The sequence below is a fragment of the Orycteropus afer genome, unplaced genomic scaffold (assembly GCF_000298275.1).
Source record: "Orycteropus afer afer isolate SDZICR_OR568_19922 unplaced genomic scaffold, OryAfe1.0 scaffold00294, whole genome shotgun sequence".
Classification (NCBI taxonomy): Eukaryota; Metazoa; Chordata; class Mammalia; order Tubulidentata; family Orycteropodidae; genus Orycteropus; species Orycteropus afer.
The window spans coordinates 3,093,671-3,120,930 of NW_006921881.1; the positions used below are offsets into that span (position 1 = coordinate 3,093,671).

At 40.2% G+C, this 27,260-nt stretch overlaps 1 protein-coding gene across 1 annotated transcript; it reads right to left on the reverse strand.

The window, feature by feature from the left end:
• Positions 1–821: 821 nt before the first annotated feature.
• Positions 822–13,775, reverse strand: LOC103205984 (tripartite motif-containing protein 26-like). Its single transcript, XM_007951424.1, has 7 exons — positions 13,335–13,775; positions 9,340–9,435; positions 8,926–9,156; positions 7,323–7,345; positions 3,786–3,901; positions 1,991–2,023; positions 822–1,513 (listed from the first exon to the last, which is right to left on the reverse strand). Exons 1-7 carry the CDS (start codon positions 13,773–13,775, stop codon positions 822–824), a joined length of 1,632 nt encoding a protein of 543 aa, XP_007949615.1.
• Positions 13,776–27,260: the final 13,485 nt, after the last annotated feature.

The window sequence follows — 27,260 nt, forward strand, 5'->3', positions numbered from 1 at the left end:
GTCAGGAGAGAGTGTGTGACAATGAAGGTGCTTTAGAAATGGATATGGATGCTATAAAAAGAACAAACCAAACTCACTGCCATTGAGTCAATTCTGACTCTTAGTGACCCCCTTTGGGTTTCTGAGGCAGTAAATCTTTACGGAAACAGATTGCCCAGTCTTCCTTCTGTGGAATGGCTAGTGGGTTTGAACTGCCAGCCTTCTGGTTAGCAGTCAAATGCCTTAGGTATTACGCCACCAGACCTCCTTAGTCAATTACTATTAGTAGCAGAAGGAGCTCTGGTAGCAGAGTGCCTAAAGCACTTGACTGCTAACTGGCGGTTCAAACCCACCAGCCACTCCTTGCAAGGAAGATGGAGCAATCTACTTCCGTAGTAATACTGCCTCAGAAACCCAAGGAGGGGTTGCTATGAGTCGGGTCCGACTCAATGGCACATAAACAACAACAACATTAGTAGCAGAAGTTGTGATCCTATGACACAGTCACTCTTTCTCTGACCTTTGTCTTAGTGGCAGATGAAGACAAGGACCAAATCAGAGGCAACAGAAGACAATGATTAATAATAGCACTCATTTTAATAAGTACTTTGAAGACATTTCAATCCTTCCACTGTAGATAAAGCAGATCAAATATTATCCTTCTCACTCTAGTGATGAAGCAGAAAGGACTCCTGACACCTGACTATGTACCATATTGCTGCAGTCAGTTAAGGGGACTCGGAACCCCAGCAGGACAGTTAGTTGAGTTAGAAAGTTTGGATAGATACAGAGGAATAAGGAATAAATGAAATAACCTAGGGCTAAGCCCATTAGGTCTCCTCTCAGGGTCTCAGTGTAAGTCTGGATCTCATGCAATTAAGCCACAGGAAAGGGAAAAGTCTTTCAGTGAAGGAAGATGAGAATTCATAGATAAACTCCTGAGTTCTAGCATTGGTAAAGGTTACCTTCCCCCCATCGTAATCCAGAGCAACTCCAATCTGCCTTGGACAGTAGGACAGGATCTGGAAAGGCTCGGGGCTAGCACATATATAGACTCCAGCTGAAGACAGCTGCAGAGTCCAGAATCCCTCCTCAGGAGTGAAGTTGAGAAATCCTCTTCTCATTACAGACTCTCTTGCCACTCCCACCAGGCAGAATTTTGACCATATTCCATTTTCCTGAGACCATTCCTCTTCCAACTCTTCATTCTCATTTCTATATCCAGTAGAACTATATCCATCAGTGATGCCTATGAATCCACCAAGATAGCTACTGCTAAACACACCTCTGGCTCCACTCCTATATTTCATTGCTTCTTCCTCCTCCTCTGCTCCCCACCATATCCTATCCACTTTCACTTCCCAGTACACTTTGCCCCAGGTGAAGCCCTTGCTGCCTAGCACACCAGGCTCAGGATCAAATCGCTGACCATGTTGGTATTTGTTCATCCACAAGCCAGTGAATATCATACTCTTCCCATTCGGAGACACTGAGAGGTAGCCATTGGCTGTCTGGGAATTCAGGACGATCCTCACTGTGGGGACAAGAGAATAAAAGTGTGGCTTCATAAAAGATACCAAAGGACTTTGTCCAGGGGGCTCTGGAGCCCTCCTAACAATAGTGGGAGAGACTCTTTGGGGACCAGGACAGAGACTACCGTAGACCTTGTGCTCATAGAACTATTAGCTCTCATATCTAGAGAATGGAGAAAACACAGGGAGAAAATAGATGATAAATTCAAGGGCATAGGCAATGTGGTGGTACTTGTGAGGAAAAGAAGGGGTAGGATATAATTATGGATGGGGGAAATTGGGGAAAGTTTCGTGGTTTTGAAATCTTGTTTTGAAAGGCTCAGGATAAAACTTGGGGTAGCCTAGCCATCATAAAAACATTTCTAGTTAAAGAGCAGATCCACAAGTAAAGGAGTTTCAAGGGGAAGCTGCAATTTTAGGTGGGAGAATTTACTTTATTTGAGACAGATATCAGTACATCATCCCCTCCAGATACTCACTTGTCTTATATTCCAGATCCCTTATCAATTTTCCTAGAGTGAAAGAAGAGAAAGATAATGTGAAAAGAAGAGAAAGATAATGTGATTTGGACAGCACATCTTTCTAGGTCAAATTCTCTTAATGGTGGGTAACACAACTTAAACATGTGATGGCTTCCCTGAAAGATCACAGGACATAGAATAATCAGTGCAGGAGACACTCAAAATTATCTAATCTAACATGGTTCATTTAAGGATCCATGTCAATATCTGCTGAATGAACTTGACACTTCATTAAAGAGGACCTTGGAGTATACTCTCTATTCTAGATCCTAAATTCTTAGTCTTAAATCAAACTATTCTATTTTCAAAAGATACCTCTTTGAGGTTCACTCTCTCAATATTCTTTTTTTTTTTTTTTTTAATTGTGATTTGGGTGAAGATTTACAGAGCAAATTCACTTTCCATACAGCAGTTCACATATACTTTGTCTCATGTCATTGACCACAATTTACCACAATGCAACAGCTCCCCTCCCACTTCCTCCCCATAGTTACCTCTTCCCAGTGTCCATCGTCCATCCCTCCATACACTTCTGCCCCCTGAGCTGTCTCCTGTGCATAAGCAGCCCTTTTTTCTCCCATGGTTGTTCTCTCCAAGGAGTGTATCTACCTCAGGTAAATGTTCAACTCATATGCCTGTCTTTTGTTTGGCTGGAAACCACAGGTGTGGGTTCAATTCCAGACCTGAAGGGCAGCTAGGGGCCACAGTCTCAGTGGTTCCACCAGGCTCTATTGGACCAGCAAACCTGATCCCCACTTTTTTTTTTTTCCTCCAAATGATTTTGAGGTTTGTTCCACATTGTTCTCCCTCTCTATCAAGGGTCTCCTACATAGATCCCCTTCCAAGTGGATGACAGTGGTAGCTGGGCACCATCTAGTTTTTCTGGTCTCATAGTCGTATAGGCTGCAGATGGGATGGTATACCAGTCGCTAGAACTAATTGTTTCCATGAATTTTGGTTTTCTTCATTCTTCTTTGCTCTGGACGAGGAAAGACCCATCGTTGCATCTAGATGGCAGCTTGTTAGCTTTTAAGATCCCAGTCGCTGCTCACCAAAGTAGGAGGTGGAACAATGTTTTGTATAGTGTTATGCCAATTGAGCTTGATGTCCCCTGCGACTATGGTCCCAAGCCCGCAGTTTCAACTACTCGGTACCTCTGGGTACCTGGCTGTGACCAAGCAGTGACCACAACCTTGCCCCTTGTCAGCTCTACTATACACCTGGGAATTCTGATAATCCACATAAATTTATAGGACCATTGTCTGCCAACCCTATATATGTTCTTGGATACTCTCTCAATTTCATAGACATACCTAATTGTTCAGCCTGTCCACCCATCTATCCACCCATATACCCATGTTTGCCTTCACTGACAACGCAGTACTCTATGTGTAAAAGGGTTCATATTTGTTGTCTGTACCTCCCATGTACCTCTCTATGTCTTTCTCATCCTCAATGCTGCAATATTGGTCACTCATATTTGGTACATTGTCAATATTCTTTTACTTCATCTTTAGATAGGAAGCATCTTATTTTTTTTTTTTTTCCCAACTGTGAGGCCTAGTGATTATGATTCTACCTTTTTCTAGGTAATTTTCTTAGACTGTCCCATGGAAAGTTTCCCTGGTTTTTGGTCCTGCATATATTGTCTCCCTCTGCCAGGTATGAATGACCTGCACAAGAACAAGCAACTCTGAGGAAGCCAAGGTCAGAATCAAAACCTCAGAACCCCTTCCTTCAACCATTTGTTTACCATGGAATCCTCTGAGTCCCTTCTCTAATGAAAGAAGTTTATCCGAAAATTCTTCTGTCTGTTTTTTGATTGCTGGACTGATAGGCTTTTCGATCCAGAACTTCTTCCGGGGATATCTAGAGAGTAGAGTCACAGTGGCAACTCATGAAAGAAAAGCATGAATTTACCACTGTCAACACATGTGCATGCACACACACCAACTATAAGTCAACAAAGGGAGGAAATGAAAGCAGCATTTGCAAGTGGTCAGTTATATAAACTTCTGAGAAAAAGGCCATGATCCAAGTAGTCTCTGTTGTTGTTGTTGGCATCTCGTCAACTATGGTGACCCCATGTGTGTAGGATGTAACTGTTCCATAGGGTTCCCAAGGCTTTGACCTTTCAGAAGCAGATTGCCAGGGCTGTCTTCTGAGGTGCCTAGGGTAGGTTCAAATCACCAAACTTTTAGCTTGTAGTTGAGTGCTTAACCATTTGTGCCACTCAGGGACTTCCAAATATTCTCTTCCCACCAATATATCATTTATATAGGATGTTTAACAAAACAGGAAGGAAGGAAGCCATTTTCTGCCTTGGAAGATCTCAGAAACTTCTAATGCTTTGCCTTCTGAAAAAATTACTTGAGAATACATACCAGAAAAATGAAAATAAAATAAAGTTTTAAATTTAGGGAAAGACAAGATAAACAAGAAAGAGAAAATGAATTACTAATCTAGTAAATTATACAGTTAATTTTTTCTGCATAGTAAACTACAAGTGTTAAAATAATTATTGGGAAAGAAGACGCATACTCCATAGGAAAAAAAAAATATCATAATAACCTGGAATTAAGATTTCAAATTATTTTTAAAGCCTAAGAGATAGGTGGGGAGAAGATTGCTAAAGTAAGGGCAAGTAAACAGGATGTCTCAGATTGTGCACTGGTACCCCAAACCTAAGAAAAATAAGGTCCAAGAACTATCCTATCCCCATTCTGATAGTACAATCCAGCCACGGATTGGGCCAGCAAGGAGGAGTGGTTCCACCCCTGTGGCTCCCAACAGACACACAATGTGGTGCTTATGTTTGTGCGTCAACTTGGCTGGGCCTGGTTGAGTGGCTGGGCAGCTGGTGGTAATATTCCTCATGATGAGACTGGTAATCAACTCCATGGTGGGATCTACCACAAGCAGCTGAGTAGCTGCCGTTGGGATGTGGTCTGCTTCCTGTATATAAGGAGAAGACTTGGGAATGGTCTCTGGCCTATGGCACGCTTGGACCCAGCATGTAGCCGTGTCGTTGTTGAGCAGCCTGCTATGCTCTGCCAACTGTGGGACTTACAATGGACTTAAGATAATGGCCTGCTGTGTGGTCTGGTAACATTGGGACTGTGCCATTTCACTTGTCAACCTTGGAGCTTCTCAGCCTCAGCAGCCAGCAGCTGTCTGAGTGAAGAAACGCCTCTAGCTCCAGTGGGCCAGGAGCAGGAGGCAGAGCTGAACCCCAAGGTTGAGGGGCTTTCACTCAGCCCCTAGAGCCTGGCATTTTGAACTTGGACTTAAAGCCTCCAAATTGTAAGAATAAACTCCTGTTTGTTAAGGCCATCCCATTTGTGATATATTCTTGTCAGAGCGGCACTAGGTAACTAGAACAGTATTTAATCCCAGGAAAGAAAAATTTAGGAATTCTTTACCCAAAACATGAAATAGGGCATGTTTGGATGAGAACCTAACTTTGGGGAACTTTGATGATACTATGCTAATCATCCCTGTCCTGTTTATTTTGTTGAATAATAAATGCCTATTGATCACACCATTAAAAGTGTCTGGTCTGTGTTCTGCTCCAAACAGTCTTTCACTAAGAACTTGTGAATATACTGACATTGCAGTAGAGAATGCACCTCAATATAATAATTAAAAAAATAATTTAAATAATTTCCTATTAGGAAAAAGAAATCACTGACAAATATCTTGTATCTTAAACAAATGTTATGTTAAACAGTAAATCAAATAAAAATTCCAAATATTTAGAAAACAGTAATAATAAAAATACTACATAATAGGAATTATGGTATGCAGTAAAAGCAAGACTCATAGAAGACAAAAATCAATAAACCGTTAATGAACCTAATTAAGACAAAAGGGCAGGCAGACATGGGAGATGAAAATACAAATACATACAAAGAAATGAAAAATATTCAGACATAAAGAGAAAAATTAATAATTTAAGGATATTATTTTGATCAACTATGCAAATACTTTTGAAGATACAATTGAAAATGATTTTACAGGGATGTAAATACTAAATATTTGTAATTTAAAATTTTAAACTGTCAGACTGAACTTATTAAAAATAAAAAAATTATATGTTGCTTATAAGAGATACGTTACAAAAATAGCAACACAGAAAAGTTATGAGTTAAAAGATATAAAAAGAAATACCATGCAAATACTAATCAAAAGAAAGCTGAGCAATTTTCTAAAATTAGACAAAATTTACTTTAAGGCAAGATGTATTACCTATTCTGTGTAACAATCATTTCTTATATAATTACTCATCTCTAATGTGTCTGTCAAGCCCTGGTGACACAGTGTTTAAAGCATTCTGCTGCTAACCGAAAGGTTGGCAGTTCAAACCCCCAGCTGGTCCTCAGGAGAAAGACGAGGCAGTCTGCTTCCACAAAGATTTATAGCCTTGGAAGTTCTATGGGGTAGTTTTACTCTGTCCTATAGGGTCTCTATGAGCCAGAATCAACTTGATGGCAGTGGGTTTGGTTAGGGTTTTTGGTAATGTGTCTGTTCAGTCTCCCTAGTCAGGATTTCTACTCTTCAGGATCTTGTAGCCTATCTCATTGTCTTTCTTTCTACCCAGTATTTGGCCCACAGTAAATGTTCAGTTTATGCTGACGTAGGTCCTTGATATCTCTGGAGATGAATTGTGTATTAGCAAAATGCTGGACTTTTATTCTTTGTTCAAAGAAAAAAAAAAGAACGAAAAAAAAGTATGTATTGTGTGAGTATGATTTTTAAACTGTCCATGCTAACTGTTTAACATACGTTTCTCCTCAGACTCCCTGCCAGAGAAATCATCACCCCTATGATTGATGTATGCAAGCATCCACTTCCCCTGGAAGGGCAGAGAGCAGGAAACTAGGAAAAAGGTTTGTGGAGCACGGAGGACAGTCTGATAAAGAACTGTGCTCTACAGAATATGTGGGAAAGTGTATTCAGGAGTAGCAGGTAGAAGGGGAAACATGAAAAGAAACTAGGTGAGAAACAAAGTTGGGATTCTAAATTTCCTCTGATACTTTCTCATTATCTGCCCCCTTTTAATTTCTCTCTCAGCCCATTACCATCCCAACATATGTTCCATGACAGTAATTTTTCTAGAACTCCATCCCTCATTCTGTGGAATCTTTTAACTGACCCTATAGAAGCCTTCTCTCCAAACAATCCCTTTCCCAGTTCTTATCAAATTCCAGTCAGTTAACATGAGAGAAAGAAAGAAGGGATACCATAGGTGGTTTGAAAAAAAAGAGAGAAAAAAGCAAGCAGCACTTACTTGCTTATTATGTCACTTGGGTCCTGGAAAGGAAGAGAACACAGACATTGTCATGGAAATAAGGGTCCTTGAAGTCATCCTCATCATTCCCTACTGTGGGCTCACTGGTGAATGGGTACACAACAGCAAATTATTCTGATGGGCCTGAACCTGTTCTGCTCTCTGCTGTAGTGTCAGTTTTAGGAACATATGTTTCCTTCCCCCTCTTTTCCACATTTGAGTTTAGACTACCCCCTTCAGAAAACCATTCTTGATTTATACCCTTCCTCCATTCCTCTACCATCTATCTCTATCCCATTAGATCCAGTTCCCTCTTGGAGGGAAGGAAATGGAAAGGAAAACTGCTCTTTTTCTGTCATTTTTATATCTTTGGTCATATCAAAGCCCTTTCTGACTGTCCCTAAATGAGATTGTCCTTCAGAGAGTTACTACCTAAGGCTTCCCTCTTAACTGCACCAGGAGTGTGATGGTAATATGGAGTCATGTGAAGAACTCTCTGGATAGTGAAGGTAAACACCTTTCTTTAGTGTGTCAAAGAAAAAGGAAGGTACTGTTATGAAATCCTTAGTATATACATTTGATTTCATTCACACATCCACCTGCCATTTAAAAAATTTTTTATTCTTCATAACACAAGCTTCTGAGATCAAGCACTGTGTAAAATATTGTACTTATTTTTATAGTTGCGAAAATAAGCCTAAGAGAGGATAATTTGAAAAATCACATTGATTGGTTTTTTAAAATATCTGTCCTATGTTGTCCCACTTCAGTCTCAAAATACTTTCTATTTTCATTTCTGTAAGAGTCTTTGAGCAGATTCTTTTAAGAGGACCCTTCCTCCTTTTTACTTTCTCCTTCAAACCAATCTATATAATTGACAGATTAATCTTCCTAAACAACTCTATTTCCCTGTCTCTAAATTATAAGAATCTTATTGTCTGTCAGTCAGTTAAGACTGAAATCTCAGCTTGCCTTGGAAAGTCTCTCCTCAGTTGGCTCCATCTTACCTATCTCATTTTCTCTTAACTTCTTCCTCACATAAACTGACTCCTCCAGAAACGTAGTTCCCTTCACTCCATACCCCTTCCTATCTGCTCATCACCTATACCCATTTCCCACACATATACTAAGTTTATCACCGCATTCATTTACCTAATTCTAACCACCACCTTCCTCCTCTCCCCTGGCCTCGCCAAATGGAAGTGGTCAGTGCCTTCTTTTTGCTAAACCAAATCTTTACATTTTCCTCAAGGCCAACATTAAGACCCTCTTCTTCCATGAAGCCTTCTGTAAGTAAACTCTAGTCTTTTCCGGAATTCCTGTAGCCTCCAGTCTGACTACAAGATTTAACCCTTGATTATTATTTTTTTGTAATTATAAATGTATGGATTTTACTATTTCATTGTATGGCCTATGCATATTACAGTCTCCTGGTCACTGCAATATGAGGCTTAAGACCTACTGGTTAGCTGATTAGCTTATCAAATAATTTAATAAGTGAAAATAACTCTCTCCTAACTCCTTGTCCAAATCTCTTGCTAAGCGGGGGACACAGTGCAACTTGGAATAAGAGGAGTCAGATAAAGTTTAGTTGGTCTCTCACCTGCAAAAGTTCAAGTGCTGGCTGCCGAGCTTTCTTCTCCAACTCAGAAATCAGGGTCCCAAGCCGGATGACCTCCTCAGAGCCCTTGGTAACATGACTGTTCCTCCCTTCAGTAAGCTCTTGCTCTAGCCCCTCCAGACATTCCAAAAGGTACTGCTCCCTCTCTCTTAAGAACTGATGGCCCTGTTCAAACACTGACACAATGTCTTGTCTGTGGTTCTGGAATTTTGTCTACAGCAAACGTAGAAAGAGAAAGATGATTTTTTTCTGAGAGACTAGGAAACAGAACATTTGTTAGATCTTATGGGGATAAGTTCAGAATGCATATCCCTTCCAACACCTTCCTCTCCTTCATTTTCCTCCACTCCTTGACACACACATGTACACAGAATACTCACTCAGGACTTCTCTTACCAGCAGGGCCTGAATCTCATCTTCTCCTATAGACTGGAAATTCTGAATCCGGTCCTTATCTCCCTTCAGAAACTTCAGATGGTTTAGAATTTTATTCTATGGAAATAAACATGGATAATCTCAAGATCAGGATAAAAATGACCTCAATAGGAAAAGAGATTAATACCAGTGTGAAATCAGAAAGTCTTGGCCCTTCCTATTATGTGCTATTGAATCAATTCCAACTGAGAGTGACTGTATAGGACAGTGTAGACTTGCTGCATAGGGTTTCTTAGGCTGTAATCTTTATGAAAGCAGATTGCATCTTTCCTCCCATAGAGCTGCTAGGTAGATTCAAACTGCCAAACTTTAGGTTAGTAACTTAGCACTTACCACCAGGGCTTCTGTCTTTGACCCTATGTAGTATAATAATAGTCATGTGGGACAGTTTCCATTCTAGTTAATGAAAAAGAGACACAGTGAGTGCTATGTTGGCTTGGAACAATTTCTTATAAATGAGATAAAACAATAATTCATTACATTACAAATATTAAGACTTATGGTATAGTTTTTATTTATGTTCACTCTGTCCCTTTCCATCAAAAATATAATTTATATGAAAATTATAACATAGAAATAGAAAATAAGCCCCAAAAAGTGAGGGAAATTATTTATGCTAACTCTAAATTATTGAGAGAATGATTAAATTAGTTTAAAATTCCTGTCAGCCAAGAAAAAAAGGGAAACAATAAATTACATCTTGCTTCTTTAGTAGACAAAAGGAAGCATGCTAACATCTCAGAGGACATAACATTTTCCCTGGAATTAAATTCTAAAAGGAAATTTATATAGGAGATTTTAATACAGGTTTGATATCCTCAAAAATATTTTATAGAGATTATGTGATAGAGAGCACACAATTTGAAGTTATATACCAACAAGGCTCTCAGAAGTGCTGGTATCTGTATTTCTGATTGAGATCTGATGCAAATGTCTTGGAAACCAAGACATCAAAGCAATGAGTTAGACTTACTATCTTAGGCTGGATTCTCTAGAGAAGCAAAACCAGTGAAATATATATATATATATATGTTGTTGTTATGTGCCGTCGAGTTGGCCCCAACTCATAGTGACCCCTCTTGGGGATTCTAAGGCAGTAGTATCATTACGGATGTAGATTGCCCAACCTTTCTTCCGAGGAGTGGCTGGTGGGTTTGAACCACCAGCCTTCTGGTTAGCAGTCAAGTGCCTTAGGCACTATGCTACCAGAGCTTATATATATATATATATCTGTTGTTAGGTGCCATTGGGTTGGCTCCAACTCATAGTGACCCTGTATATAACAAAATGAAACAGAATGAAACACTGCCCAGTTATGCACCATTCCCACAATCCTTGCTATACCTCAGCCCACCACAGCCGCCGTGTCAATCTGTTTTGTTGAAAGTCTTCTCCTTCTTTGCTGACCCTCCACTTTACCAAGTATATGTGTGTGCGTGTGTGTGTGTACATATGTGTATATATATACGTAGAGAGAGAGAGAGAGAGATTTATCTCAAGGAAATGGCTTACACTGTAGAGGCTTCTCCTGACTCATGTAGCTGCAGGGGCTGACGAACTCAAGATCAGTAGGTTAGACAGCAGGCTGCTGGATCACAGGCTGCAGAGACTGATGAATCTAAGATAGGCAAGTAAGATGGCAGGTTGCTGGCTTACAGGCTGTGAAGGCCAATGAATCCCAAGATTGTAAGGTAAGATGGTAGGCTGCTGGCTGCCAGGCTGCTAGCTCACAGGGTATGGAGGCTGACTAACCCCAAGAACTGGTAGTCAGATGATGAGGATACAGAGCAAGCAAGAGCCTTGCTGGAACATCCATTTATATACTGGAGACAGGCCACACCACCAAGGAAACTTCCTTCAATAAATTGGCTGCTCATAGCAGATCTCATCATGGAGGTGATTATGTTATATAAGATCACAAAATGGGGGATGACTGCACCATTACATAATTGCCAAATTACACCATTACAAAACTGCCTAACTATATCATAACTGCCAAATCACTGAGAATCATGGACCAGCCAAGTTGATACACAACCTTAACCATCACAGTCTACCCCTTGTCAACTTGGCACCTGTATGTATCTTCCTAAATCATACATAAGCTCTAAATAAAGGTAATTATAAAGTCATCTTCGCACCTAACATGATACAACTAACACATGTACAACTGAAAATCCATTAGCTCCATTGACATCTTATATTTTACAAGTGAAGAAAGCAAACATATTTGATGCACACATACAAGGAAGCAATACTCATAACAATTACAGTTCTAGTTTCTGCACCTGGTCATGCGGTTGGTATTTGGAACTGCCTTCTTCCACCAATCATTCTGTATTCCCTTTACCCTCAGCAAGCACCTCAGCTGATCATGGCTCTTTGCCTGGTGAAGTGACCCAAACCTTCACTCCTGAAGGGTCTGGGATATTGGTAGTCATGTTGGAATTGAGTTGTAGTTTTCCATTAATTTTAATCACAGGGCATGCTAGTACTAAGAGACTCCCTAAGGGATCTCCTGTATTCCAGATATATTCTTCTTTAGCTTCATTATGTAATATCAATCTGATTTCCCTTTGGTAATCAGGATCAGTACTTTGCCTGTTGACCCTGAGGAATGAGGAGCTCACAGTGACCAGGTAGCATTCTTAACTTCCAGTTCAGTGGAATCAGTGCTGTGTCTCCAGGTGAAAGCATTCCTCCCTTTGGAGCTAAGACCTCCAGACTCACAGAGCACAGGGTCATGGGGACAAGGAGCAAATTTTTTTTTTTTAGTAAGTCACTAGGGATAATACTGAGTTGTGCTACTCCCATTTCTACCTCTTGGTTTCTGGACGTATGAATCCTGGCTATTGGGGAAACAGCACCATAAACTGGATTCTGCTTTATAGCATATACAACTTCCTGAAGAGAATTTCCACAGCCCTGCAAAGTACTGCCACCTGGATTGTGTCATAACTGTGTGTTCAGAAAGCCATTCCATCATTCTATCAAGCCATCTGCTTCAGGATGATGCAGAATATGCTAATACCAGTAAATTACATGAGCATATGCCCATTGCTGCAGTTCATTTGCTTTGAAGTGAGTCCCTTGATCTGAGGCAATGTTGTGTAGGATACCATGATGGTGAGTAAGGTATTCTGTAAATCCATGTATGGTAGTTCTGGCAGAAGCATTGTGTTCAGGGAAGGCAAATACATATCCAAAGTAAGTGTCTATCCCAGCAAGAACAAAACACTGCCCTTTCCATAATGAAAGTGGCCCAATGTAATCAACCTGCCACTAGGTTGCTAGCTGATCACCTGGAGGAACCAGGGACCTCATCACCACCAAGGAAGAAGAGCCAGGAGTGGAGTTCATTCTTTGGACAAAGTCCCTGCGATGAGAACCTCCTAGACCCAAGGGAAGATTGCTGCCATGACACAGAGATCGCCAAGGGACACTGGGACCATAGATGTTGGAAGAAGACAAGGACCTTCCCCCACAAATGACAGAGAGAAAAGCCTTCCTTAGAGGTCCTTGTTGTTGTTGTTGTTATTTGCCGTCGAGTCGGCCCCGACTCATAGCGACCCCTCCTTGGGTTTCCGAGGCAGTATCACTATGGAAGTAGGATTGCCCAACCTTCCTTCCGAGGAGTGGCTGGTGGGTTTGAACCTCCAGCCTTCTGGTTAGTAGTCAAGTGCCTTAGCCACTATGGACTTCTAGCCTTCTAAACTGTGAGAGAACAAATTTATATTTGTTAAAGCCATCCACTCATGGTATTTCTGTTATAGCAGCACTAGATAACTAAGATACTGTTATAAAAGATAAAGAAACAAACCAGTTTTCTTATTCTAAATCCAAAGGGTAGCATTTTACCAAGGACTTACCATGCTAAAAAATTTGGAACTTATCCTAGAAGGTACTTTAGAATTTTTGGCAACAAGAACAGAACTGGGGTTCAACAGGCTTCTTACCCGATAAGGCTGGGCAGCCTTGTCGAGGAGAACAGCAGCATGGTGCCTGTGCTCTCTGGACTCCCGACACATCACACACAGTATCTGCTGGTCATCCTTGCAATAATAATGGAGTTTCTCCAGATGTCGCCCACACAGCTTCTCTGCTCTTTGCTCAGGTGCTCTGTCCTCTCTGGGTTGTCTTTCCTCATCTACCTTCATTCTCCAGATGTTCTCCACCAGGCTGGCCATCTGCCACACATGGCGGATATTCTCTTTCTTAAAGGCTGTCTTGCAGAGAGAACAATACGGGGGCTGCCTGGTGGATTCACAGACTTTAATAATGCAGTGGTAGCAGAAGACATGGCCACAGTCAATAGTTACTGGGTCTCTCAAGTAGTCAAGACAGATGGAGCACAGCACCTCATCCTCCAAATTTCTCAGTGGGGAGGCAGCAGCCATTATAGTTGTGCCTAAATTCCGCAGAGTTCCCTTTCAAAGCAAGGAATCACTTTCTAAGATGACATGAAGGAAAAAGCAAAATGACAAGATTAATAAACTTCAAAGTGAACCCATGAGAAAATAATTTTTATATTCAGACTCTTCCCATAATTTTGCCTCAAATCCAAAGTTCCTTCCAGAACACTAGTCAGAAAAGGTCCCAGTCTGCAGAGTTAAATGGGTGTCTATTTTAGGCAGCTAACTCTGTTATTGGCATTTCAAAGGACACTTGTATATGTAATGAAGTGAGGTATTCTAGAAGATTATGGGGAAGTAAATTCTCAATAAAATATAAGGGATTTGTGTCCTAGCATTTAGTATATCAGCTCAGTAGAGAATATTTGCTATAAACAATTGAATAGTAACCAGTTGCCATCTAGTTGATTCCAACTCATCCTCCATAGGGTTTTTCAGTGGCTGAATTTTTAAGAATAAATTGCCAGGTCTTTCTTCTGAGGCACCTGTGGATGGACTCAAACTCCCACCCTTTCAGTTAGCAGCCAAGTGTGATAACATCAACACCACCCAGCGACTCTAATTAAATAGCAGAAAATAAGAATTACAACCCTAGTCTGCAACATCCTGTGACCAGAAAAACTAGAATATGTCTGGCTACCATTAGTGTCTGTTCTGAAAGGGCTCACAATAGGAGGTCCTGAACAGAGTTGGAGGGGATAAAAATGTGGAACAAAACTCAAAATCATAAAAAAAAGAGCAGGCTTACTGGTCTGATAGAGACTGGTGAAAACCCTGAGACGATGACCCCTAGTCACCCTTATGGCCTGAAATTGAACTCACGCCTATGGCCTCCAGACAAACGACAGGCCTATAAGGTGAACAATTATACCAGGTACGTACACCACAGATAAAAAAAGGGAAGAGAGCTGTTGCATTGTGGGGAATTGCAGTCAATGTCATGAAGGAAAATGTTTATGAACTGTTACATGGAAAATAAATTTGCTCTGTAACTTTTCACCCAAATCATAATATAAAGAAATAAATAATGATGTATTAATATAAGTTTTCTTTTAAACAATTGAAGTTATACAAACTGTGTTCTTGGATCGTAACAAAATTTAACTAAACATAAAAAAAAATATATTTGGGAAATCTGTGAATATTTAGAATATTTAGAAATAATATAAACACATTTCTAAATAAGCTGTGCATCAAAGAAGAATCTTTATTTTTCTGCAGTTCATAATAGTTTCTAATTTGAAAGTATTATGAACTGCAGAAAAATAAAAACACAACTTCTCAGATTTGTGGACTGCAGCTAAAACAGTCCATAGAGTTTTCTTGGCTATAATCTTAACAGAAGCAGATCACCAGGTCTTTTCTTCCACAGTACCACTGGGTGGGTCTGAACTACCAATCTTTGGGTTAGCAGCTGAGTGCAAACTGTTTGCAACACTTAGAGACCTTTCATTAACAAACTAACAAAGGGAAACGGTATGATCATCTCAATAGATGCAGAAATAGCCATTGATAAAATATAAGCTCTATTAATGATAAAAATTATAGAAACTAGAAATAGAAGGGAATACTCACAATCCAATAAATGGCATCTATAAAAAAACAGAAATAAAACAACTATAGCTAATGTCATATTTCATGATGAAAGACTAAATACCCCAAATAGAGAACAAGGCTGGGAGTTTCACTTTTACTACTTCTTTTCAACTTCAACTTAGAGTCCTAGCTAGTGAAGTAGAGCAAAAGAAAAATAATCATAATCAAAAGGGATACAGATGGAAGATAAATAAAACTATCGTTACTCACAAACACGTCTATGTAGAAAATTACAGAGATTCTACAAAAAGCAAGTAGAACAAATTAGTTTAACAAGGTCACAAGATACAAAGTCAATATACAAATATACATTATATTTTTGCAAAAATGAGGGCGGTGTCCTCTGATCTCCTCTACCTTCACGAAGAGGGGAGACAATCCCCATGAGCAGCCCAAGGCTGATTACTATGAGGAGGAAGTCTGACATGCCACCACCCTCCAACCTTTTTTTTTTTTTTTTTTTTTAACTAATTCTGACATCACCTGTCCATCCCATGGCACTCACTACTCCTCTGCTGAGTTCGATAATTCATTGCAGTGGCCACACAGAACTTATAGACAATACTCATGATTATGGAGTTTATTAGGGAAGTAACAGGTTACAATTCAGGTTCATGAATACTCAGGATACACTTCTTCAATCAAGACAGCCTCCCTTTGGCCATGTCCAAAAGCATGCCTCGCTTTGGCCCTTGGCCTCAGCCTGGCCTCTGCCCTGCTCAGACAAGTGTCACAGAGCTCTTTTAGCTCAGCCAATAGGCGCATGTAGGTGCACCCCACTCCACCAGCAATCCTCCTACCCAAAGGCACTCAGTTTTCTCTGTCCATGGGCCAGCAAGCCTGCTGCTCTGTCTTGTGCCAGTCTCTCAGCTCTCATGTCAGTCTCTCTGCCAACTCTCTGCCAAGGAGGTCCAGCACAGGGATCTTGGATCCAAGGACATATTCTGCTCCAACTCTGGCTCTTTTCTCTTGATGGCACTGAGATCCCGTATTCTGCCTCTGTTGTTGTTGTTATACGCCCTTGAGTTGGACCGGATTCATAGCGACCCCTCCTTGGGTTTCCAAGGCAGTATCACCATGGAAGTAACTTGCCCAACTTTCCTTCTGAGGAGTGACTGGTGGGTTTGAACTGCCAGCCTTCTGGTTAGCAGTCAAGTGCCTTAGGCACTATGCTACCAGGGCTCCTTCAAAACAGCCTAGTACTGGTTTAATGACAGACATATAGACCAATGAGATATAACCGAGAACCCAAAATAAAATCATCTATCTATGGTCAACTGATCTCTGCTAAATCCATTCAATGGGGGAAAGAACAGTCTCTTCAACAAATGGTGCTGGCAAAACTGGATGTCCACATGCAGAAAAATGATGCACGATCCATACCTCACATCATACACAAAACTAATTCAAAATGGATCAAAGACCTAATGTTAAAACTAAAACAGTAAAGTTCTTGGAAGAAAACACAGGGGCAAAACTATAGGGCCTAGGTTTTTGTTTCTGTTTTTAAGTGACAGATTGTCAAACACAACTACAACTGTATAAGCAGCCAAAGACAAAATAGATAACTGGAACCTCATAAAAATTAAATACTTATATTCATGAAAATACTTTGCTAAAAGAGTAAAAAGAAAATCTATACAGTGGGAAAAATATCTTTGGGAGCAAAATATATCCTACAAAAGTCTATAAGGAGAATAAGAAGTACAGATAATAAAGGTAAATACTATTACATACACAATATTGCGTTATCAGTAATAGCAAACACTAATCTATAGGTAGATACATAAGCAGACAGGCAAGAAGATCAGGTATGAGTAGGTGAATGGGAATACACCCATGACCCTATATAGGTGTTTGTCAGATGATATTCCTACATGCGTATTTGTATGTGCTATAAAAATGTTCATATGCAGTGTGGTAGTTATGTTTGTGTGTCAACTTGGCTGGGCCTGGTTGAGTGGCTGGGCAGCTGGTGGTAGTTATTCCCCATGATGAGACTGGCAATCAGCTCCATGGTGGGATCTACCACAAGCAGCTGAGTAGCTGCTTTTGGGAATGTGGTCTGCTTCCTGTATATAAGGAGAAGCTTTGAGAATGGTTTCTAGCCTATGGCACGCTTGGACTCTGCATGTAGCCATGTGTTGTTGCTCAGCAGCCTGCTATGCTCTGCCGACCTTGGGACTTACAATGGGCTTAAGTTAATGGCCTGCTGTGTGGTTTGATAATATCTGGACTGTGCCTTTTTACTTGTCAACCTTAGGGCTTCTCAGCCTTAGCAGCCAGCAGCTGTCTGAGTGAAGAAATGCCTCTAGCTCCAGTGGGCCAGGAGCAGAAGGCAGAGCTGGACCCCAAGGTTGAGGGGCTTTCACTCAGCCCCTAGAGCCTGGCACTTTGAACTTAGACTTAAAGCCTCCAAATTGTGAGAGAATAAACTCCTGTTTGTTAAGGCCATCCCATTTGTTGTAGATTCTCATCAAAGTGGCACTAGGTAACCAGAATATGCAGTATAGAGCTGACAGAGGACAAAGTTAGTGTTGGAGACCAAGAAAAAGATCACCAAAAAAAGGACATGATTGCAAGGCACATGTTCTAACAACAGCTAAGAGAAGGCAAGGCCTCTCTTACGGTTGAATGCTTGCTTGGCTCCAGCTTTGCATTCCTGAGGAGGAACGTTGCCCCAGCAGAATGATTGCTAACCTGTTTCCCTGGGATAATGTTTTGCCCTAAGAACAGTATACCTTAGAAACCATGCTTTAGAATCATGTACCTTAACAATTATATTATGTTTTAGAATGATGCATCTTAGTGATTATTTGCTATTCCTGTAAGAGATATTAACCTAATTAACTATCCAATATATCTGGGCATGGGGAAATGCCTTTGGGTATGGGAAAGAGTAAAACTTTAACTTTTAATTAATAACTGATTGTTCTAAGGAAATATTTGATTTTATCGTAGAAGAATATTTGATTGAATACTTGATTATTTTAAGGAAATATCAAGACTAATGATGTAATTGTGTGCTTATGTATAAATAAAGCAGGACGGATGCATCAGGGGTCACTCTTGCAGAATATGCAGGGTATCCGCCTGGACCCTGTTCCTTTTAAAAAAAAAGCTTTTAATCCTTTCGTGTTGCTTTGTTTCGTGACCTGTGCAGTTTTGCTGGATGCAACAAGGTAGAATAAATTCTTAGCTACAACTAAGCACCTTGAGGGAGTAAGTCATTGGGCCTGCAGGCTCGGGACCATGGTCATGCGGAAGGTCAAGCTCAATTGGCACAACATAGTACACAAAAACTTTGTTCTAAGCATGGGAGAAAGAAGGGCTGCTTATGCACAGGGAGACAGCTCAGGGGGCAGGAGTGCATGGAGGGATGGACACAGGGAAGAGGTAACTATAGGGATAAAGTAGGAGGGGAGATGTTGCATTGTGGTAAATTGTGGTCAATGTCATGAGACAAAGTGAACTTTGTGAACTGCTGTATGGAAAGTGTATTTGCTCTGTAAATTTTCACCCAAATCACAATAAAAGGAAAAAAAAAAAACAACTTTGTTCTACATCCTACCTTGAGGATTAGCAACTGGGGTCTTAAAAGCTTATGAGCAGGCACCTAAGATGCAACTATTGGTCTCTCCCTGGGTAGAGCAAAGAAGAGTAAAGAAAATGAAAGACACATGGAAACAAGTAGTCTAAAGGATTAATGGACCATGAGAACTTCAGTCTATATAACACCAAGACCAGAAGAACTAGATGGTGCATGGCTACCACTAACTACTTGGAAAGGGATCAGCGTAGGAGATCCTGGGTAGAGTGGAAGAAACACATGGACCTAAGTTTAGAAAACATAAAAAAGACCAGGATTACTGGTTCCGTAGAGACTGGTTAAACCCCTGAGACTATGGCCCCTAACACTCTTCAGGCCTGGAATTGGACTCACTCCCCTGGCTAACTTTCAGCCAGATAATAGGCCTACAAGCTGAACTACTGCACCAGGGAGATGCACTCCTTAGAATAATCAACCAAGGGAGATCAGAAGGGTAGCATTTACGCAGGGAGAAAACTAGGGAGGCAGGAATGCATAGGAAAGAAAAACATAGGGTAAGGGTAACCACAGAGAGGAAGTAGGAAGAGAGCTGTTACATTGTGGAAATTGTAATCAGTGTCACAAAACAAAATATGTATGAACTGTTGAATGTAAAATAAATCTGCTTTGAAAAATGTCACCCAAATCACAATAAAAAGTTAAAAAATAGAAAAAAGAGTTCCTCTTTTTAGCATAATTTCAAGTTTTCTAGGAGAATGTCTCATTTAGGTGTTAGTACATTGTGTACACTTTTTGCGTCTGTCAGGGTTCAGTTAGAGAAGCATGGCCATCATGAGCATTAAGCAAATAAGGGTTTCTGAAAGGAATAGAGTGTGGTACATATAAGACAAAAGGTGAGGGAGTGAAAATCTGGACAGTTGTATTGGAGAATGAGAGTACAGCTACCGTGAGGACAAAAGCAGGTAGACAAGTCTGGACTTTCAACAAAGTTAAGAAGCCAAGTATACCCGGCTGCCAAAACGAGATCACAAAAGGGGATTGCACGCAGAAGTTAATGGGAACTGCTGCCTTAAAAAATAAAATAAAATAAAAAAGGAGTCTAATAGCCAAAATACATATATTTTTAAAAATCTACAATTTAACAATAAAAAGACAAATAACCCAGTCAAAAAATGGGCAAAGGACATGAATAGACACTTCACCAAAGAGGATATTCAAGCAGCCAACAAATACATAAAAAGATGCTCATCATCATCAACCATTGTTGTTTTTAGTTGCTGTCAAGTTGGTTCCGACTCATAGCTACCCTACATACAAGAGAACAAAACACTGCCTGGTTCTGTGCCATCCTCACAATTGTTGCTATGTTTGAGTGGATTGTTGCAGCCACTATGTCAATCCATCTCGTTGAGCATCTTCCCCTTTTTCGCTGACTCTCAACTTTACCAAGAACGATATTCTTCTTCATGGACTAGTCCTTTCTGATAATATGACCAAAGTAAGAGAGGCAAAGTCTAGCCATTTTTACTTCTAAGGAACATTCTAGCTGCATTTCATCCAAGATAGATTTGTTCATTCTTCTGATAGTCCATGATATTTTCGATAGTCTGCCAATACCACAGTTCAAATCCATCAATTTCTTTTTTGGTCTTCTTTATTCATTGTCCAGCTTTCACATACGTATGAAGCTATTAAGAGTACCATGGCTTGGGTCAGGTGCACCTCAGTCTTCAAAGTGACATCTTTGCTCTTTAACGTTTTCAAGAGGTCTTCTGCAGATTTGCCCAGTGCAAGACAGACTTGGAAGAAGGATGTGGCAGTCCACTTCTGAAAAAAATGGCTACTGAAAATCTTATAAATAGCAGTGAAACACTGTCTGCTATAGTGATGAAAAAAGTTATGAATAGTAGTGAAATACTGTCTGATATAGTGCCAGAAGATGAGCCCCTCAGGTTGGAAGGGACACAAAATACAACTGGGGAAGAGCTGCCCCCTCAAAGGAGAGTTGACCTTAATGACATGGATGAAGTAAAGCTTTTGGGACCTTCATTTGCTGATGTGACATGAATCAAAATGAGAAGAAACATCTGCAAACCATTAATAATTAGAATGTGGAATGTATGAAGTATGAATCTAGGAAAATTGGAAGTTGTAAAAAATGAGATGGAATGAATAAAGAGGATATTGTAGGCATTATTGAGTTGAAATGCATTGGCACGGGACATTTTGAATCAGACAATCATATAGTCTACTTTGCCAGGAATAACAAACTGAAGAGGAATAATGTCACATTCATTAGCCATCACAGAAATGCAAAAGAAAACTAAAATCGGATACAACCTTATCCCTGCTAGAGTGGCAATCAAAAAAACAGAAAACCAATGTTGGTAAGGAGGTGGGGAGAATAGAACCCCCATCCGCTGCTGGTAGGAAGGCAAAATGGTACAACCAATATGGAAAATAATATGGTGATTCTTTAAAAAATTAGAAATATAACTACCACATGACCCAGCAATACCACTCTTAAGTATATACCTCAAGGATCTCAAAGTAATGATATGAACAGACAGATGTATGCTGATGTTCACTGCAGCATTATTCACAACAGCAAAAAGGTGGAAACTCAGGTAGTGCCTAAGGCATTTGACTGCTAACCAGAAAGCTGGCGGTTCAAATCCACCAGCCACTCCTTGGAAGGAAGCTTGGGCAATCTACTTCTGTAATGATACTGCCTTGGAAACCCAAGGAGGGGTCGCTATGAGTAGGATCTGACTCCACAGCAGCGATTGCGTTTGTGTTTTGCGTCCATCAAAGGATGAATGGATTAACAAAACGTGGTACATACATACAATGGAACACTACTCAGCCTTAAAGAAAAATGAAGTCGTGATAAATGCTACAGCATAGATGAACCTCGAAGATATTATACTGAGTAAAATAAATCGATCCCTAAAAGGACAAACATATGGTCTCACTTATATGAAGTTACGAGGACCGGTATATAGAGAAGCCAATGGTTGGTTATTAGTGGTTACCAGGGATGGGAGAGGAGAGAGTGGAGATCAGTCTCTAGGAAGTAGTGAATTTTTGTTTATGGTGACAGGAAAATAGGCATCGACTAAGGGTAATACAATGTGACAAATAAAGTATTTTTAATAATTTTACAACAGCAACCAAAAAAAGGGGCTGGGGGTTTACATTCATTGGTACTACTTAGTTACAACTAACTGATTCATGGGATTAGTGTTCTTAGGTGGAAGAATTAGGGTCATGGCTTTGTGGATCTATCTAGTCAACTGGCCTAAGGTTCTTTATAGAATGTCTGTTCTACCCTCCAGGAGCTCTGGTACTGTAGTGCCTAAAGCACTTGACTGCTAACCAGAAGGCTGGCAGTTCAAACCCACCAGCCACTCCTTGGAAGGAAGGTTGGGCAATCTACTTCTGTAGTGATACTGCCTTGGAAACCCAAGGAGGGGTTGCTATGAGTCGGGTCCAACTCGATGGCACTTACAACAACAATTCTACCCTCCAGTTTGGTGAGTAGTACCCAGGATCATAAAAGCCTGTGAGAGGCCACCCAAGATACAATTGGTCTCTATTTGCCTGGAACAGCAAAGGAAGAAGGAGATCTAGGAATTAGAGGAGGAAATAGACTGCAGGTACAACTGCCTCCATGAACTACTACTTTATCATGAGACCAGAAGAAATGGATGGTGTCTGGCTACCATTACTGAACATTTTGATCAAGGACCCATTAGATGGATCCTGATCAAAAGAGGGAAAATAATACAGAACTTCTAATTAATATGGAAATCAGATGTACTGAACTCATTGAGACTGGGGGAACCCCTGCATCTTTTGCCCAGAAATAATCTTTGAACCTTGAACCAAAACTATCGTATGACACCACTGCCAAACTGAACAATTTAGCTCAATGAACAATGTTTGCATTGAACATTGTGCCCTTATAAAGATATATGTATATGAGTTCAAATTGACAAGTTAATCTAAAGCACAGACAACAACTTTAAGGCACAGAATCTAAATTAACGATGATAAAACAATATGGGTAGAGACAGTAAGAATGGTGACACAATGTGAAGTATGTAATCAATGTCATTGAACTGTACATGTAGAAATTGTGCATGGATAAATGTTTGGTTGTGTATATTGCCACACACACACACACACACATGCACACACAAGATAAAAATAGAGAGTCCAGCAATAGACCCACACATATATATGGTCAATTGATTTTTGGAAAAAGACTCAAAAAAGAAAGAATAATCTTTTTACCAAATAATGGTAGAACAATCAGATATTACATGCATGCAAAAAAACTTAACCTCAATCCATCCTTCATATCATATTAAAAAATTATCACAAAATGGATCACAGACCTACCTGTAAAACCTAAAACTATAAAATTCCTAGAAGAAAATATAGGTGAAAATCTTTGTGTCCATGAGTTAGGCAAAGATAGAAAACCAAAACCATATATATATATATATATATATATATATATATATATATATATATTTTATCAGCAAGATGTTTATTATATCAAAATGAAAGATACATCACTACCCCACCCCACTGCAATCAAGTTTATTCCAACTCATAGCAACACTGTAGGACAGACTAGAATTGCTCTCTAGGATTTCCAAGGTTATAAATCTTTATGGAAGCAGACTGCCTCATCTTTCTCCTGGAAGCATCTAGTGGGGTTGAAACGCTGACCTTTTAGTTATCACCTGAATGCTATAACCGCTACATCACCAGAGCTCCTGCAAGATACACACAGAGAGGATATTTCTGAGGCTGATTAATTAAGCAACTCAATGATCCCATCAGAAAAACAAATTGCTCCCATGTTTCCACTCTGATCTTCAATATGTTGGCTTGCTGGTGGTTCCCTGGGTTCCCTTATGATCCAAAGACGGCTGTCACAGTTCTATGCAACATTTGCACACTCAGCTGAATATAAGGGTTAGTGAAATGTCACTATTGCCTTCATAGATCTTTGGTCAAAAAATAAAATGTTTTCCAGAAGCCACTCAGTGATACACTCTTACAGCTCAGAATTACATCCCATGTCCATTATTTAATCAGTCTGGCAAGTGAAATGAAATTGGCATTGTTGGCCTAGACCAATCATGTTTTAGCCTTAAGATAGAGGAATAGCCCCTTACCTTGATATAGTGCTGCATAAAAATGCATAAAAGGGGGAGTGCAGAGTGGATGTTGAGCAGATAGCAAGTAGTTTATGGCACATCAATCATAGCTCCATTTTATATATAAAGAAACTAACTGCTCACCAGAAGGCTGGCAGTTCAAACCCACCAGCCACTCCTCGGAAGGAAGGTTGGGCAATCCTACTTCAGTAGTGATACTGCCTCGGAAACCCAAGGAGGGGTCACTATGAGTCAGGGCCAACTCGACGGCAAACAACAACAACAAGATTCATAATGTTTAAGTAAATCTGTGCATAGTTATTAGGTATTGAATTTGTATATCTATGTCTGCTTCCAAAGTCTGCTTCCTATATGTTTTTTTTTTTTTTCAGTATTAAATAAAATGCAAAAGACTGTCCTGTTTTAGAATTCTTTCCTTTTTCAAAACTGTAAAGGTATGGAGAAAGAATATCAATACCTATCAAGGTGAACTGTGTTGTGGAAAAAATATTGCAACCTATGCAACAAAAAAAATGCCATACTACTTTGTCCTTTGGATGGTGCTCTTGAACATTATCAATGCTAAAGGGTTAATTGTAGCAATTTCTAATCAGGGTTAGCGGAAGATCATGAAAGCGAAGGTAGAAAGGTGATCCTTACACTGATTCCAACTACTCCAGACTGCTTCCTACATCTTTATACAAGATACAATGTTTCTCTGAGTCCCAGGATCATCCAGAAGGAAATAAAATTGAGTCATTGTTGTAAAAAATGGCACAGTACTGAGCAACGTTTCTTTCTATTATATATGCATAGAAGTGCTATGAGTCAGAACAAATTTGATGGCACTTATGTCTTTCATCATAGTTCATTTTGGTGTTTGACAACATCCTTCTCTTTGGTGACTGAGAGACTCAGGCTCATTCTACCAAGTATCTTCTCATCCTTAGAGTCCTCCACTGGGTCCTCAGCATGTGATGGTGGTGGAGGCTGGCAGGCTGGAAAGTCCCAGGTCTGTGGGTAGATCTGGGGGATTCTCCCAACTCACATTGTTGCAGGGGTTGGTGAACACCAATTGGCAGGTAAGATGATGGCTGCTGTCTCAAGCCAGGGGTGAGATAATGATGAACCAAATGCAGAACCAGAGCAAAAGAAAAGCCAAAACCATAATTTTTACAGGAAATAAAGTGATAAATTGGACTTCATCAAAATTAAGAACTTCCACTCTTCCAAAGGTTAAGAAAGAAAAAGACAAGCCATCAATAGGGAGAAAATATTTTCAAGTCATTTATCTGATGAAGCACTTTTATCCAGAATATTTAACAGCCCAGTGAATATATGGGCTATTCACCAAAGAATATATATTTAAAACGGCAAATAAGCACAAGAGAAATTGCTCAGCATCATTAGTCATTTGTTGTTGTTGTTGTTGTTTGCTGTCGAGTCGGCCCCGCCCCTCCTTGGGTTTCCGAGGCAGTATCACTACGAAAGTAGGATTGCCCAACCTTCCTTCTGAGGAGTGGCTGGTGGGTTTGAATCGCCAGCCTTCTGGCGAGCAGTCAAGTGCCTTAGGCACTATGCTACCAGAGCTCCTTCATTAGTCATTAGGGAAATATAAAACTAAAACCACAATGAGATTATCAATACGTCTATTAAAATAACTACAATTAACAAACAAACAAAAATCTTGATGTTACCAAAGGCGGATGAGGATGTAGAGCAACTGGAAACTAGAAATGCAAAACTGTGTAATCATTCTGGTAAACATGCTGACCACTCAAGTCAGCAATACCAGTGAAATAAACACTTATGTTCAAACGAACATTTCTAGTGGCTGTATTTCCTCAGCTAGGAAATGGATAAACAAATTGGGGCACATCCATACAAGTGAATAAGCAGCAACAAAAATGAACAAGCTACCAATACACTCAATAATATGAATGAATCTCAAATACATTACACTAAATGAAAAAACCCAAACTCAAAAGGCTTTACTGTTCCAATTATATGACATTCTTGCAAAGGCAAAATAATAGAGAGGGAAAACAAGTCCACTGGTGGCTCCTGAGGGCTGTCTGTGGGCACTACAAAGGAGCACACAGGAATTTTGGGGAAAGATGAAACAGTTCTATTTCTTGTCTGTGGTAGTGGTCACATGCCCGTAGACATCTCTTAGGACTCACAGTACTGTACACTCAAAAAGGTGAATTACATTGTATATAAATTGTGTTAATAAAAATGAGGAGAAAAACTCAGAACTACACTGTTCCCCCACCCACAGCATCAGCTACAGAACTCCATCATAACATACTGAAATTACCTATTTACATGTCTCAATTAAGATACTTAACAATAGGAATGCCACCTTATTTTTCTCTATCCCAAGCTAGGAGCCCTGGTGCAGCAATGGTTAAGCATTTGGCAGTTTGAACCCACCAGGTGGAGGAGAAAGATGTGGTAGTCTGATTCCAAGAAGATTATGGCCTTAGAAACCCTATAAAAACAAAACAACAAAAAAAAAAAACCCAAACTCACTGCCTTTGAGTCAGATTGGACTCATAGCGACCCCTTCTTGGGTTTCTGAGGTGGTATCACTACAGAAGTAGATTGCCCAACCTTCCTTCTGAGCAGTGGCTGGTGGGTTTGAACTGCGAGCCTTCTGGTTAGCAGCCAAATGCCTTAGGCACTACGCCACCAGAGCTCCTGGAAACCCTATGGGGGCAGTTCTATTCTGATCTACAGGGTCACTATGAGTCAGAATTCACTCCACAGCACATAACAATGGCCCCTAGCTCACTGTCTATTTGCAAAATTGCCCCAACAAATGTTGAGAAAGTACATTAAACTCCCCCCACCCAAGTTCCTTATCTGTAAGGGGATGCAGAGAAAAAAAAAAATTTGTATCCAAATGTCCAACAATATCCTTTCGCTCCTGGCATCCTCTCAATGGCCCAGAGACAGGCATTTATCTCTGTTTATTACAAGGAGAAACAAACTTGGATTGCAGAATTGTGAGAATTCAAACTGCTACTAAGGGTTCAAACCCACCAGCCACTCCTCGGAAGGAAGGTTGGGCAATCTACTTCCATAGTGATACTGCCTCGGAAACCCAAGGAGGGGTCGACTATGAGTTGGGTCCAACTCGAC

Bases quoted from the DNA above. Each gene is read 5' to 3' on its own strand.
- LOC103205984 (XM_007951424.1), bottom strand. From the start codon at position 13,775: ATGGCTGCTGCCTCCCCACTGAGAAATTTGGAGGATGAGGTGCTGTGC. The intron at 9,436-13,334 runs GTAAGAAGCCTG...TTATTTCCATAG, and splicing joins AGGCTGCCCAGCCTTATCGG to AATAAAATTCTAAACCATCT. The intron at 7,346-8,925 runs GTGAGAGACCAA...CTTCCTTTCCAG, and splicing joins CAGCACTTGAACTTTTGCAG to GACCCAAGTGACATAATAAG.